General features: G+C 39.8%; 1 protein-coding gene across 3 annotated transcripts in view; it reads right to left on the bottom strand.

The window, feature by feature from the left end:
* Window positions 1-15,915, bottom strand: part of Ext2 (exostosin glycosyltransferase 2) — a 140,289-nt gene that overhangs the window by 40,236 nt on the left and 84,138 nt on the right. For 2 of the 3 annotated variants that reach the window (XM_074044650.1, XM_074044651.1), the window contains exon 9: window positions 4,653-4,721. The exons of the other annotated variant lie outside the window; for it this stretch is intronic. In XM_074044650.1, the coding sequence (XP_073900751.1) occupies window positions 4,653-4,721 (69 nt within the window). The remainder of the gene's footprint in view (window positions 1-4,652; window positions 4,722-15,915) is intronic. 3 annotated transcript variants of the gene reach the window in all.

Here is a 15,915-nt window from a genome sequence, read left to right as displayed (position 1 = left end):
GCCATTGTCTTAGGACTTAAGCTGCCTGGGTGCCTCCTAAGGTAAGAAGATGGGTAGAGTTGAAAGCAGGAGGACTGGTTAAAAAAATCTGTGTCAGGAGCAGTCAGAGATCCAGAGTTACAAACCCTCCATTTACTTTACTTAGCCAGAAAATCACTTTTTCCCTTACTCCAGCTGGAGAAGGGAGGTTTATTTCCTGAAGACACGGAAGTTCCAGACAGGTGAACACAGGTACAGCCAAGGCAATCCTAAGTCAAAAATATACATGCTGAATGGCTAGCCCTTCAGCCTTCTTCGTTCTTCAGTTCCAAACATGTTGGAAGCTGTATAGCAGTTTGGCCCAGTATTTCCCAGGGAAGCCCTCCAGACAATAAGCCAGCCCTCACACAAAGAACTTCTGATCAGCTTTCAGTGCCTCCTTCTTAATCATGAACAGATTCTAGAATCACAGACATTTCAAGAGCATCTTCAGCAAGAACAAGGGAAATCAAAAGCAACAAAGGGAAAAGGAACTCGGAGGAAGCAGAGACAATAGAAGCAGAAAGAAAGGAACACAACATCAGCAACAAATTACGCCCTCATTGAGGCAAGTTTCACCAGGAAATAAGGATAAATCACTGTTTTTATTTGGAAGCACCTCAGACTGGACAGAATTCGGATATTAAAGACATAGGAGTTTATAGGTTTATTTGGTTTTTTATTAGTATGGGATTCTAAGGTAAAGATGATTAAATATTCCAGGCTGGTGAACAAAAAGACAGAGATGAAAAATAGGACAAGAAAGAGAAGAAAACCCAAGAGGTCCAACATCCATTTAATAGGAGATCCCAAGGGGAAAAAACAAAGAAACAGAATAAGGACAAAATGAACCTATCAAAGACATGAAACATGCTCTCAGTACAGATGTGAGAAGCATGAGCTTTCAGAGTACAGGGACCAATAAGCAGCTAGCATGGTAAAATTTTCAAAGAAAGATGAAGAAACAAAACAATGAGACAAAACCATTGCCATGTCAAAGCACACCATTTGTGCACACAGGAGCCAAGAGAAACCTCACAAAGTGGAACTCAAGGTGATGAGCATGAGTTTTCCATGCAACTCTGTAAGTTTGGGATTTGTTCAAACTATAGCTTAAAAATTAATGAAAGAAATGCAATCTCTTTCTTACCATTAGAGTGTTAAATCATTTAAGTGTAGCAGTTTAAGCAAAAATATCTTTGTAGTGACAATGAACAGGGAAAGAGCATTAAAACGTTCTTACACTTTTTAACAGCTGTAAGACGCAACTTGTAGACCAGGTAATTCATTCATTTAAAGAATGCAATGGTTTTGGTATATTATGCTAGTTTTTAAATTGTGATAAAAAATGTAAAATTTTCCATCTTAACCATTTGTAAGTATACAATTTGGTGTCATTAATTACACTTATGTTCATATGTTAGCATATTTAAAGACCAGAACTGAACTCCATCTCTACTAGGAGGAGAATGTGAAAAGTCCTATCTGTCATCCTGGCTGCCTTACACTTCCTTAAAACCTTTTATAGGCTGGATTCCCAAGGTCCCCTATCAATCTCATCCATACCACTGATGGACACCCACTACCACATGTGACAACAGCTGTCTGCCAGATGTGACAGTGTGGGACAGGAAACATATACAAACACATGGAGTACACATGGGATGGGAACTCGGGGAGCCTGAATGGGATTCCTGAAGCCTTAATGTAACCAGGATTTAATATTAAAGCCAAAACAGCTACAGAATGCCATCATCAGATTTCATAACCAAGAGACCCATTAAGATAGGTTGTCTTCTCAGTGCTGACCCTGTTTCCATAACATCACAAACTGACACTAAGCTGTAGTCTTAAGAAGGTGCCTGGGTTTTACTATTTGCACACTAGCATTTCCAGAAACCCTTTAAGTTTTATGCCTCTTGTCTTATTCTTCATCTCTTTTTATGGAAACTGAAGTCAGTAAGGAACTCTATGCTTAAGTCACAAGTAATCCCAAGGTACAGTTCAAGGTCTATCTGCACTACCATCCCCAAACCACTCTCCCACTCCCCACCAAAATGATACTCCTTTATGTCTACCTGAAAAACACCACTTTAAATGGAAAAGAAACAAAAAGGACTTTTAAAAAGAACTGTGTAAAATCATTTAATGTATGATATCAGGCTAGACTGACTGAGCCTTTACCAAGTGCTAGGCACTGTCCTTTACCTGTATTGGCTCATTTGAGATCAGGACAAGCCCCAAGGCAGACAGAGCTGCCATTCTCAGTTTACAGATGATGGCAGTGTGCAGGATTAGGAACAGTGACTGACATACAGGGCCCTGGGAGACACTCATGGAGTGGTTCCCAGCCCCTCTCACACTCTCCCACAAACACTTAGCAGAGCCTAGGCAAGTACCACCATTTTATATACTTTAAAAAGTGGAAGTGTAGGGGAACTCCAGAGTTCACTACTTCTAGCTTCTTGCTAAGACAAAAATCCTGAAATTCTTGATCCTTATTATCAATTCTGGGTCAATAAGCAAGAACCCACCCTAAGCACAATGATTTCAGAGAGTACCTGGAACAAAAATGCACTGAATATATAACCCTAAGACAAAGTGAACACATAAATTAAAAAAAGGTAAACATACCACTGACACAGAAGGAAAAACTATTAAAACTCCAACAGAATGAGGTCTGTACTTTGGGAGGAGGGAGGAGTATGCCAACAGACTTAAGTGTCTCTCTGACATTAAGAGGACAAGAAAGTTCCCTGAGAGGCAACGCTTGGCTTCGAAAAGCAAACACCCTATGATTTAACCTTAGACAGCCCAGAAAAGTACCCCAGTTTTATTTCAAGGTGCTGCCAGGGAGAAGGAGCCAGAGTCTCTGGCAAGAGGACAGATCTGGTCTCATCCCGTGTGCCAGCTCCATTTTGGGAAGTGGATGGTTAGGGAAAGGGGAAGACAGGAAGGAAGGGATGGCTAGGAAGTGGTCAGTTACTTTCAACACTACCCAGTTACAACCCAAATAGGGCTTGAACACTGGAGAAGGTGTCATGTGGGGGAGACAGACGTAGAGGAGCATATCAAGGACTGAAATCTGGCCAGTATTTCCTACAACTACAGCAACTGAGATGAACACAGGAGGCAACACAGGAACTACTGAGAGATATTTACCATGCAACAGGCTCTATTCTCCACTATGGGGTGTAACTTCAAGGCTGATGCACATCACTCCCAAAGCTGGTATGTCTGGAGTCAGTTTGGGAGCACAAGTCCTTAATCTGAATTCAGGTTCTTTCATCATCAGGTGTGGGACATAGGCAAAGTACTCACCTCTCTTGTGCCTCAGTTTCTCTGTCTATAAAATCCTAACAATCTGACCAGTACTTCAGTACTTTTCTAGGTAGTGTTACTTAGCATAAACAAGGGAACACATGTAAAGTACCTGGCATGTACAGGCACTGGAGAGATGGCAGCCAATGGTTCATCTGGTATGATAGCCATTTTTCTACAGTCTCAAAAGTGGGGGGCCTAAACAACTAGAAGTCTCTTTTAGCCCAAGAATTCTACATGAAGTTATTCTTCCTCTCTATCTTCACCTCAGCATGCTTTCTTTCTTTCTTTATTTTGCATACTGGGGTTTGAACTCAGGGCCTACACCTTGAGCCACTCTACCAGCCCTTTTTTGTGAAGGGTTTTTTCAAAATAGAATCTCACAAACTATTTGCACAGGCTGGCTTCAAACAGTGATCCTTCCGATCTCTGCCTCCTGTGTTGCTAGGATTAGAGGCCACTGGCGCCTGACCCTCAGCATGCTTTTAAGGTCCTGATTTACCTGGATTTTGCCTCTGCTTCTTCCTTTCCAAATACACCATTTTTATTTTCATAGTTTTCTCTTGTCCTTCCTATTCTCTGTGTTTTAACTGTCCTAAAAGCTTCATGAAGGCAGGAGCCAGAACACTCAGTACCTGATTCAGTGTCTAGTGCGTGCTAAACAAACAAACAAGTTCAACCCCAATGACCCAGGCCATGGTTTGTCTGTCCTCTGTGTAAGACAGGAATAACTAATGTGTACTCAAGTGAGTGACGAGCTTTGAGACAGTAAGTGCACTTTACAAGTACTTACCAAGAATCTTACTGTGCGAAGGATTCAGAAGAGGCTCAAGATTTTATAGCGCTATCTAACCAAGGGCTTGACGCGAGGTCCTATCATTTATTAGTTCTATGGCATCAGTTTCCTCATCTGTAAAGTGGGGACCACGCCGTCCCTCTGTCCCAGTGGAATGATGATTAAGTGACATTATGGACCAGCATGGGAGGTTGTTTAAAACGAATGCAAAACACTCCCTGCTATTCCCAGTCTGTGTTCTTGCTCACTCAGACAATGCATTAACAATTCAGCAATCATTTCTCCTAGTGTTATTTCTGTCTTCATTCACTCAGTGTACCTTTCCTGACCATATTCTACAGACTGGAATAGTGTTAAAGATGCAGAGGTGAACATACTCCTTCCTTTCAAAACACTCAGAACCTGGTGGAGAGGTGTGAGGTAAAAAGATGAATTACACAGCAAACCAGAAAGCAGACATGAAGATATTAAAAGCACTCCCCGGTGCAAGCACAGAGCTCTACGGTATCATGCTCACCTCCCGGAGGAGACAAGACTTGAGGAGGGTCTTCAGGGGTGGGTTGGCCAAAGAAGCCATGAGTGGCACCTACAAGACAGGTTAAGATCTCACTGAGTCATACCCAACAGAAACTTTTTAAATGTTATGCAATTATTTTTGCTTGTTTTGAAACTTTCTGAGTAGTGTTTTACTGATAAATTAACACAGCTACCTTTGTGTTCTTTTTTAAAAGGTCATGAGTAGGAAATGCTGATTTTCAAAGAGACTTCTGTGCCGATTGCTTTTCCCCTTCTCTAACCTAATCCCATTTGCCTGCGGAGCTCAGTGACAGGGTTGGAGAAAGGCAGCCTTAATTGGGATGCATGCCTTCACAGACACTCTGCTCCACTGGAGTAAGGTCAACAAACCAAGCCCCAGAGGGAAAAAAAACCTACTGGAAAGGGACATTTCAAAAATGGCATTTAGTCACCTCTGAAATACCTTTCAGAACTGACCCCCTGCTGGCTGGCCACGGAGAGTGTCTACAGTCTGGGACCTCTTGACCCCACTTTCTGCAGGAAATCAGGCAAATTTAAACCTCCATAATTTACTCAAGACTCTGGCTTCTGCCAGGGAAAGGCCAATTAACCTTGGTGCCTGATTAAGTCTCCACTATGGTGAGATGGGCTATGAAACCAGGCAGTCAGCAGCAGAGACCTGGAAAGAAGGCAAGTCCCACCTGTCACAGCTGCACCTCTGCAATTGCACCAAGGCAATTTCCAAACACACTCCATGAAACTGCTCCCTCAAAGACGGGGGGATATCAAAAGAAGTATGCGCTATTCTGACAATGCACTGGCCTTTGGCCAAAACACCTCCCTCATCTCTCATCCATCCTCCCACCCTCCCACCCTGACTCCTACAAGGAATATTTGTCATAGAAGCTCCAATAAGAAATCCTGCATTGTTAAACTGCAATCACACAAAAGTAGTCCATAACGTTATGACAACTGTCAGGTCACAGGGCCATCTACAGGAAAATTCTTACTTCACTTACTGAAGGTATCCAAGCTCCTCATGAGCAAACAAGCAGAAAGAGTTGTGGGCTCAGGCTTCAGAGGATTTGAAGAGAGGCCTTGGGAGACCAAGCTTCAAGTCAAAACCAGTACATAGGGGTTCTCCTTCGAAAAAAGACTCAAACTCAGGCAACTAACTATGCCTTTGGTAACCCTGCACAAAGAAAGTTGTCTGGGCTCTTTTGCAACCCTGTTTTGTGTTCATACAGTTGGATGGCAGTCCTATCTGAGCCTAACCAAAGCCACTCTGGCCAAGATTACCCCACAGAAGACAGAGGAAGGAGGGGTGAATGAATGACTTGCTAGCCATTCTGAAATGTTCTTGCTGGAGCTACTTGGGGGTTGTAAAATCAATAACGAGGAAAACCACACTTCATGACCAACTCTTTCAACCTAACGCAGACCAAACAATCAGTATAGGAGAAACCAAGCTGCAATGCAGGTTGATTCAAAATCTAATTACTATTACTCACCATACCACAGATTTTTTTTTTTATGTCACTATGTATAACTTCATGTGAAAATAGGAGACTTGGGAAGACATTCGAGTCAACCCACATTTGATTTAAATGGAGGTATTTGTCAGAGCAAGAAAGTGAGAAGTCAGAGAAGAAAGGACTAGAGGAGGACAGGCCTGTTACACAGAAGCTTTGAGCCCCTGGTAATGAGAAGCCTTACCTATTCCTACCTTGATAGAAAGGGCAGTTTTCTTGGTTGTTTTGAAGTTATCAACCCTTACCTCAATGTGGTTTCAATTATGAATTACCAGACTAAAAGGGAAAAAAAAGCTTTGATTTATTCTTTTTTGCTCCAATTATGCATGATGTGTTTCCAGCGAAGACTTTGAAAGTATTTCATCATGCCTCTCATCCTGAAGTGGTCAAAGGGCAAAACCAAAAGGAGTTAACCCTTTCATTTCTCCTCTAGGTTCAAAGAAACTCCCATCAGTGGACATAGTGCAAGACCTCTGAAGCAAACCCAGCAACGAGAGGGTTAAGCATTAGCATCATATTACTAACGTGCATAAGGGTGGTGTCCCTTGTCCAAAATGGTGAGATGATATTTATGCTAATGGTTACTGGGAGATTTGAAAGGGGCAATCAGTAATGCAGCCCATGCTGCCTTAACCATTAAACGCCTACAGCTCCAACTATACACAGCACTCTCACAGGAGTGCACTCTGACCTAAGCATGTCTTCAAGTAGGATCTCTTAGCTTGAGAGAAAGACGATTTGAGGACAAGTCCGAAGTCTACCTGCTGCCTCATGTCTTTATTCAGTTCACTCTTAAGTAATAACTGGCCGTTCGGAAAAACAAGAATAACACTGAAGGACAAGTCTCATGATTACACGTGAAACAGACACGTGGAAGATGAAGAAATTAAAAGTTTAAACATCCTCTTAGGGCTTCAGACTTAACTAAGTCAGCAAGCTGTCAGCTCAGAATTCCTGCAACCTACTTACAGAGTTTCTTCATAAGTAAGTTTCTACATGGTGAGACAGATGTGCCTAACCACTTTTGGGTCACTGAAGTAAGAGGTACTGTGCCTGTCTGATATCTGAAGACACTGAGCCAGAGAGATGAACCCAGGGTTACAGAGCAGGCCCAGTATTTCTACTGTGTTCTGTACCCTTTTCCTCTAGATATGTATAAGATCTCTGTTTTTCTTTGATGTACTTCAGTTTCACTATGATTCCCTAGCTGTGCATTTATTTTCACTAATTAACCTGTTTGTGGTTTGTTGTCCTTCCTGGGTCTGAGGCCTGCAGTCGTCATTCAACAGTTCTGAAAAACTCTCAGCTATTATCCTTTCTTCTTCTTCTGCAACTCTGATTTTACATATGTTAACCTTAATAACCCTCTGTTCTCTGTGTCACTTCATTTTTCTATCAATTTTTCATCTTTGTCACTTTTGGCTACATTCTGAACAACTTCTTTGAATCTAATAGTCTAATCTAATCAATTACTGGAAGACCTTATAGCTCTATTTCTTCTGGTTCTCACTCAGGAGGTTGCCTTGTTTCTTTATGATCTTGTGATTTCTGCCTGTGAACTACTCATTTTCTGTAGACACTTAAAAATAAGAATTACTTGAGCCCTGGGCTGAAGATGGGTCCAGGCAGACAGGGCCTGTGTGTGCTTCCACTGGTTCTTAGTGACTCGGTGCATAGGTCCAATGCCTCCTAAAGCTTATTTAGACCATCTTGTGAATCCCATCATGACCCACTTGGGGCAATGTGTCCTGGCTTAATCCAGAAAGTTCTTGTGAGATTCCCCATCCTGGACAGGTCCTAGGTGACAAACCCTGCTTCCAGGCCTCCACACAGCAGTCAGGTCGAAGCTCTAGATCAGCTCTGCAAAGATTTGTACAGCAAGCACTGGCTTTGGCTCCTGCTCCCTTCTAGAATACCAATGCCACTTTGTTTCAGGGCTCAGCACATCTTATTTTCATGCCAGCTCATCAATAGGTTAAAATTGCATCATAACACTTCATTCAGATGTTCAGATGGGTTGGTCACTCACCATAGCTAACCCATCGTGAAATCTTTCTGTATTTCTAATGTCAATCTAATTATGTGCCACTGTCTTCTCTATTTGAGAGCCAAGTTTGTATGCAAAATAAAAATAATTATTAAGAAAAATTGGAAGTATATTTTAATAGATAAAATGACAAAAATACTTTTTAAGAATTGTCTCTGTACCAAATATATATAGACTTTCCTTTCTTGTTATTATTCCATAAACTATAAAACATAACAACTATTTACATAACATTCACACTGGATAAAGTATTATATGTAATATAGAAACTGAAGTATACAAGAGGATGTGCATAGGTTGCATGCAAATACTCTGCCATTTTACCTAAGGGACTTGAGCACTGGGGTTTTAGTACCCAAGGGGACCCTGCAATCAATCCCCCACAAATACCTATGGACAACTATACTAGTGGATGTATCATTAGCAACTCTTCACTTTTTGATACTACTGTACTACTTATAAGATTCTTCTCTGAGAATTTTATCATTAATTTTTCATAACAATCCTGTGAATAATCTCACTCTTCCCATTTTAGATAAGAATAATGAATTTCAAAGACATAAGAAACCTGTGTAAGATCAAGCTAATAAATGCTCTTGAATTCAGGTGTGATTACAAATTGTCCTCTTCGATGGCCTAGACACGAATTAGTAATCAGTTACAATGATTAATAGCAGTCAGCTATTATGATCCCTAAACTGCCTTACAGATGAGCAAAGTGTTGCACAAGAGAGAGTAAATAACCTCAAGTCACTCAGATCATCAGCAGGAAAGAAGGGATTAAGACTCACAGTTCAGAAACGTCTGGGCTACAGTTAGCTTACTGAAGGCTCATGGGTTAAACCATCTGAAGGCCTCTTGAAAATTCCTGCTATTATCTAAGTCTTAGCTACTTCAATCTTTTCTTTATATAGCACTGCAATTCATATTTGGCTAAATGCCCACCCTTCCTCTATAATGCCAAACTACTGTCAAGAAGAGCAGGAAGGGTGGCCACTGATTGCTTTTCAGGTAGTAGAGGAAAAAGTTGACATTTCATCTTCCTTTTGCTTGGAAAGGAAGGCAGTCATTTATAAGAACCTCATCTGGCTGTGGCTGCCATCAGTGGGATGGACAGAAGCCAGTTAAATGGCTCAACATAAGCCATATTAAAAGAATTTGGAATGAGGAAAGAGGGTTCCATATGTTGATACTTTTAATAATTCATGAGTTATATCAGTCTGCAAGTAATAAATTTCACTAAATATATCTACGGTGTGATTGCTTGAGATATTGACAAAAATAACACATCACTGGTTTTATTGGTTTATAATTCGATATATTAGAAATGACATTTCACCTATTTGACAGTGATGGTGCACAAGATTCAGGTTATTTTTAGAATGTGGACTGCAAACACATAATCATCACCCCTGGATCTGTGATTTTGTAAGCATACTGAAAACACATGAAAGAGATGCCCCAGTGAAAAAGCTAGTACTTCTTTAATGTTAACACAAAGGCTGACCTTTAATCCAAAGATGAAGTGTGCAAGAATGTTAATGATGCTTAAACCACTGCTTCTTATGAGAGGTGAAACAAATTTGCCATCTCATCTGACTATCCCATGCTTGAAATACTCTGACAGTTTGAAAGAACAGCTCATTCTCTGGCCCAGGCATAAACATGCGTGTTGGCAGCCCACTGGGTCCATTAAAGAGGTCAGTTATGATGTGGGGAAGATTTCACTGGCTTGGTAAACAGGAACTCTTGGGAACGATTAAATTACAGCTCATGGCATCCAAGCTCAAAACACCAACATGGTTATGGTGAAGAAAACCAAAGTTTTTGTATAGTTTTGAGCTGATAAGAGCTTAACACCATCATTACAGTTCATAGAGTAGAAACAGCAACCTCTACAATGCAGTCATTTCTTAACTCTTAATTTCTGTGGCATTCCAATAAGGTACATATTTTGTCTACTGTGTTTTATCCCTGTTTTTTCCTAGAAAAAAAAAAAAAAGCACACAGGGCAGAAAGAATAGGCAAGGAGACAAAGACAGATCAGCCTTCAACAAATTTCTGGAAGATAAAACAGATGGAGTCATTCTTTTCAAAATTCTCTTGTTATAAAACACATAAAATGAAAGACAGAATTTTTTTTTTTTTAAATATACAGCTGAGGCCACAGGAAGATAAATTCCTGTGAACCAAAAACGAAGCGCAAACTACAAATGAGTGCTGAAGGCACAGGAGCCAGCAGGCCTGCGTCACCCTGGAGAGGCAGAGGCTATTGCTGGGCTCTGTAATGTTGGGCTTTGTTTTCATGTTTGTGCTGAAAGAGGATGTAGCTTTGAGCCCAGAAAGTGAGAGAGTGAGAAGTGAGACTTCTACAAAAAGTCAGACTCTTAAGGCCTTTGCAACTGGACAGTCGGGGGAGGGGAGGTCAGGAAAAAACCCACTAAGAAGCACAAAGCACAACTCATTTCTTTTTCTGAACCAGAGTCTGGGGTGCTTGGGATAGTACAGGGTGATAAGAAGTCCTCCTTGGGAATGGTTAACAATCTCTATGGTACTTCCTCTTGAGTACCTGGAAGGAGAAGGGGAAAGGGAAAAGAGAAGAGGAAGAGGGGAAGGAAGAGGAGGTAAAACCTCTGGAAAATACCCCCTTTCCCCAGGTTGCAAAGATTTCCACAGAAAACCTCATGGAAGATGAATTCACATTCCAAAATTATAAAAGCTATAAGGAAACAATGCAACAAAAGCAACAGGCTGCAGACAAATGACAGGATCAGATCTTACCAGGAATTCAGAAATTGGATAATCACAGAGTATGAAGTAAATGTCTCAGATGACTAAAGACAAAAAAGAAAGAACCAAAGTAAGGCTGAGGCAGGAGGATTCCAAGTATGAAGTGAGCCTGGGCTACATACATAGTAAGACCTTGTCTCAAAAAAAAAAAAAAGAATAACATAAGGGGGAAAAAAGACACGTGGAGTGTGTGTATAGGGGGAGACCAGATAGGCAGACTTTTAAAAATCAGCAAACAGAACTTCTACAAATAGTCACGAAATTTAAGTCACACTGGATGGATGGATGAAAACATATTAGTCATATCCGAAGAAATGGGAAAAAGAGATGTGAAAAAATTAGCTAGCATGCTGCGCAGAGATGAAAATGTGAAAAGCTTGAGAAACAAAACAAAACTGAGAGACAAAAGGTAAGCATGAATGAAAACTGTTAAAGCAGAAAAGTCACTCTCAAAAGCAGAAGAAAACCACTATTCGACAACCTTTATAATAAGTGATTCAGGCAAGAATCATCAAGGGATGCTAAAACTAGTGGGCAATGGTTTGAAGAGTAACAGAATATGTACAAAGTCTCAAACTGTGTCCCCACAAGACACATAATAAAAATGGTAACTAAATATTAGAGGGCCACAGGAGAAAACTGTGGTGATCTTATCATTACCAATAATGCGATGAACTAATATCCTGTGTCCTCCAATAACACACGCAGAGAGCACATTACTTTTGTGACATTATCAAAAGATGCATAATTTGAATCTAATCAGGCAAAAGCATTGAATAAACCCAAGTCAAGAGACATTTTACAAAATAACTGACATGTTCTCTTAAAAAAATGTCAGTTATCTTGCAAGGTAAGGAACTCATTCTAGAATAAAGAAAGCTAAAGAGATTTTATAATTGAATGTAACATATGGTCTGGATTTTCTTTTGCTACAATGGACATTATTAGGATAATTGATGAAAGTCCAAACAAAGTCTTATCATTAAATAATAATATTACATCAGCGTTTAACTCCTAATGATTTTGGTGACTGTATCGTGGCTCTGTATGACAAATATTTAGAAGTAAGAATGCATTTGTAACTTCCAAGAGGTTTGGGAAAATATAGTGGAGGAGGAGAGAGGGAGAGAGAGGGGAAGAGATGAGGAGAGAGGGGGTGAAAAATAAAGCCACTGTAATAAAATATTAACATCTGAGTGAAGAGTATATAGAAACTACTTTTTTTAAAACTTTAATTCTGAACTATATCAAAATAAAATAAAATAGAGCTGGGAATGTAGCTCAGTGACAGAGCATTTGCTTAGCATTCACAAGGCCTTTGGTTCAATCCACACTATTGCCAAAAAAATAAATAAGGAACTTTTAACCAGGTGTAGTAGCACATGCCTGTGGTCCCAGCACTTGGGAGGCTGAGGTAAGAGGATCATTTGAGTCCAGGAGTTAGAGACCAGCTTGGGCAACATAGTGAGTCTCAAAACAAAGAGACATTTTTAAGTTTACTTAAACAAATAAAATACAGATAGAAGAATAACAAACGACATAGCAAATTTAAAAAAGAGGAAAAGAAAAATCATTCCTAGGACGATGATGGTAACAAGACTTAGAAGTTGGAGGTATTCAGAGATATTTAATAAGGACTAGTTGTTCCGGAGATCCCTTAAGCCCAGCATGCCAGCAAGGATAGCCCTCTCCCTAAGCTGTGCAGAATGGAGGTTTAATTCCAGACTCATCAACTGCAGGAACAGAAGTCTGGGTGAGGGACCATACCAAACACAGTGAGTTAAGCACGGTCTGCAAAATGAAGAGTGAAAATCATCTCTTTTCTCCATTCTACTCCCAAATACTTGTAGCCCTACTTATCTATCCTACTTTCTACTCACCACACAAGGGCAGAAAAATTATTCTCTGATCAATAAACTAGTCTGAGAGAAATAACCTATGGATCCCAACATTGGGTCAAATGCCTAGGTCTCCCTCTTCCAATCTAACCCATCAGGTGGCAATGCATATCTACACATGGACTTTCAATACCTCACTCTCAGATTAAGAGCACAATGCCAGGAATCACCAGGTAGTAGAAGAAAGCTTCTAATACAAAAGACAGCAAATAAAAAACTGAAAAAGGAATTAAAAGGAAACAAAAATAGAACAAAAACCACAAATCATATCTTCAGAAAGAGAAAATAACTATGTCCTAAAACAAGAGTAGGAACTGATAAAAAAGATTAATTGAAAATAAGAAACTGCTTAGATATTAAAAGTGAACATAAATTTTAAAATCAAAAGAAAATTTAGAAGATAAAATTGAGGAATTATCTTATCTGGCTAGATAAGAAAAATAAGGACCAATATAGCACAGTCATCATCTGAGTAATAGATGCTGCCTAAAGAGAGAAGAGAGGAAGAAAATAATCAAAGAAATAAAAAAAAAAAATCTCTCAGAACTGAAAGACATGCACCTCCAGAGAACAAAACTGTTTTAGTGATTCTGTCGGAGGGGGCTACAAGAGGTAGGAGAGATAAAGAAAATGTTAGAGAATAAAAAATATTGAAATAACCCATCTACATATTAATGTAATATAATTCAACAATAAGATGTTGAATATTAGGAGAACATGGTAATAGAGAATAAGTAAGTAAGGAGGAGAAGGGGTTAATTTGACCTGAAGTACCAAGGAAAAAATTCCCTTGAATTATCAATATACATTTAATTGTAAAAAAATGAAGGGCGGGAGGGAAAAATAAATCTCAGGGGGTGGGTACCAGTGGGAGGGAGGTGCACACAAGGGAAGGGGAAATAAGGATGTATATCGTGGGTGTATTTTGTATTCACATATGAAAACAGAAGAATGAAACCTGTTGAAATTATTAACTAAGATATACTTTAAGCACATATGTAACCATCACAATGTATCCCCCATGCAACTATTATATGCTAATAAAATTATTTTTTAGAAAAAAGATGACTGGAGACCTAGAAAGGAATCAACCCAGATTGTAACAGAGGACAAAAGAGAGATGACTCCAAAAGGAAAGAAGCTTATAGTTTACTGTGCCTGACCATTTCACTATTTTATTGGAGAACTTAGTAAAAATTGACAAATGATAGGATCAGAGGAAAGAACAAAAGCAGCAATTAACTCCCTGGATAATGAAAATTTGTATAAGAAAGGAAACTTAATCATTATTTATGACTTGGTTCAACTGAAAACAGTATGTATATAGCCCAAATAATGCATAAAGTAAAAACTGCTTTAATGAAAAATGATGATACAACCCTACTGGTCAGGTGAAAGGGGAGAACCATACAGGGGAAGAGAAGAGAACAGGAGAAAAAGTGCTAACTCAGATGAAGAGAAAAGATGTCTCTATGTGAGAAAATTAAAAATCATATTATAAGCATTTTGGAGGGAAATAAGAAGATAAAAATCAGAGAAAAGTTAAAAGAACTGAAAAAAGTTGCCCTCTGGGAACAGGCCCTAATTTTTACTATATGTTTTATATTTAAATCCATATGTTAAACCATACTAGGTTTTAAAGCATTAAAAGAAAAAAAACCAAAAAACCAACCTCTACTTAGAGCAGTGTGGAAATTTTGCAATCTGCAGCTGCAATTACCCAGTTATTAGAAAATTAATTCACATATCAACTGAGAGGATATTAGAAATGGAAACAAAATTCATTATCCTGAGGTTGTAATAGTCAACCACCATTTTTCCCCTGTAACTTGTGTTAAGTGGACTCAAGGGAGAATTACAATGGCCCCTAAAATAGAAGGAAAGGGAATCTGATGTACTAGTAAGTGACAGCTGGTGCACACAGAAGACTGTGGAGACAGTCGCTCACTGCAGATAAGGCTCCCACACACTCAGAGACGTTATTTGACTCGCTGCCTTCCCACAAGCTGTGATGTCAGGAAGCGGCCAGGTTTTGATTCATGAAGGCTGGAGCCATGAAAGTAATGATGGAGTTAGGACTGAACCCAAGGCAACAGCATGTGGTTCTCCACCGCTGGGGTCGCCACGCAGATGTGCATTACACAGGCATGTTAGCCTCTCTACTGGGGAGGGAGTAGACACTCACGGAAAAGATCTGATTGGCATGACAATCATCTCAGCAACATCCCCAAGTTCCTTTCATGTTCCTCATACATCCTCCTCATTCAAATCTGGCTTGTGACCCAGTCTTCTCTATTTTCTGTCTGACCAAAATTGGCCAAGCTCTTTAGTTCTTCTTGCATCTCTCCATCCAAAGAACCAACCCAGCTTTCCTTATTCCCTGGCTGCTGATGACCTGAGATTTTCAGTGTTTCTCCAGGTCCTCACAGAAAAGTCTAGACTTTAGGATAGCATTTACTGGATCACTTGTTTAAATGTGATCCAATAACTGTGATACCTCTACAAACAATAGAATTTGAAAAGCTTACACTTACCTAAAATGCAAGCTAAAATTTCTAAATTCCATACATATTTTTATCTTATCTAGGCAGTGGGAGAAAGAAGGGTCTGTGAATAAACCAAGAAGGCCTCCTGGGGGGCAGGGTAGGCTCTCAAATTCCATAGAAACATTCCACAACCTGGAAGTTAAAGGGCAGCACTGAGTTGAGTTAAACAGATTCAAACCTGGTATCTTTTCAACTTAAGAGTTCTAAGGCATACATCTGAGCTAGTGCTTCCTCAACCTGCAGAGTGATGTATTGCTTGTTAGTATTTACCAGCTGAGTGATATTTTCAGCTGCTCGTACCACAACTGTTGTGAGCAAGGACCACCATCTGGACATCTAAGTCAGGAAGTCCTGAGTTCTTCTTGTAGCTGAGACAAATGTAGCCTAAACCCTAGTCTCTGGATGCTTCTGATCTAAGTACTACAGGTCAAGAAGAGGAACTGGATGGAGA

This window comes from Castor canadensis, chromosome 1, assembly GCF_047511655.1.
Source record: "Castor canadensis chromosome 1, mCasCan1.hap1v2, whole genome shotgun sequence".
Classification (NCBI taxonomy): Eukaryota; Metazoa; Chordata; class Mammalia; order Rodentia; family Castoridae; genus Castor; species Castor canadensis.
Note: the sequence above shows the minus strand (reverse complement) of the source record. Positions and strands in the feature narration are given on the sequence as shown.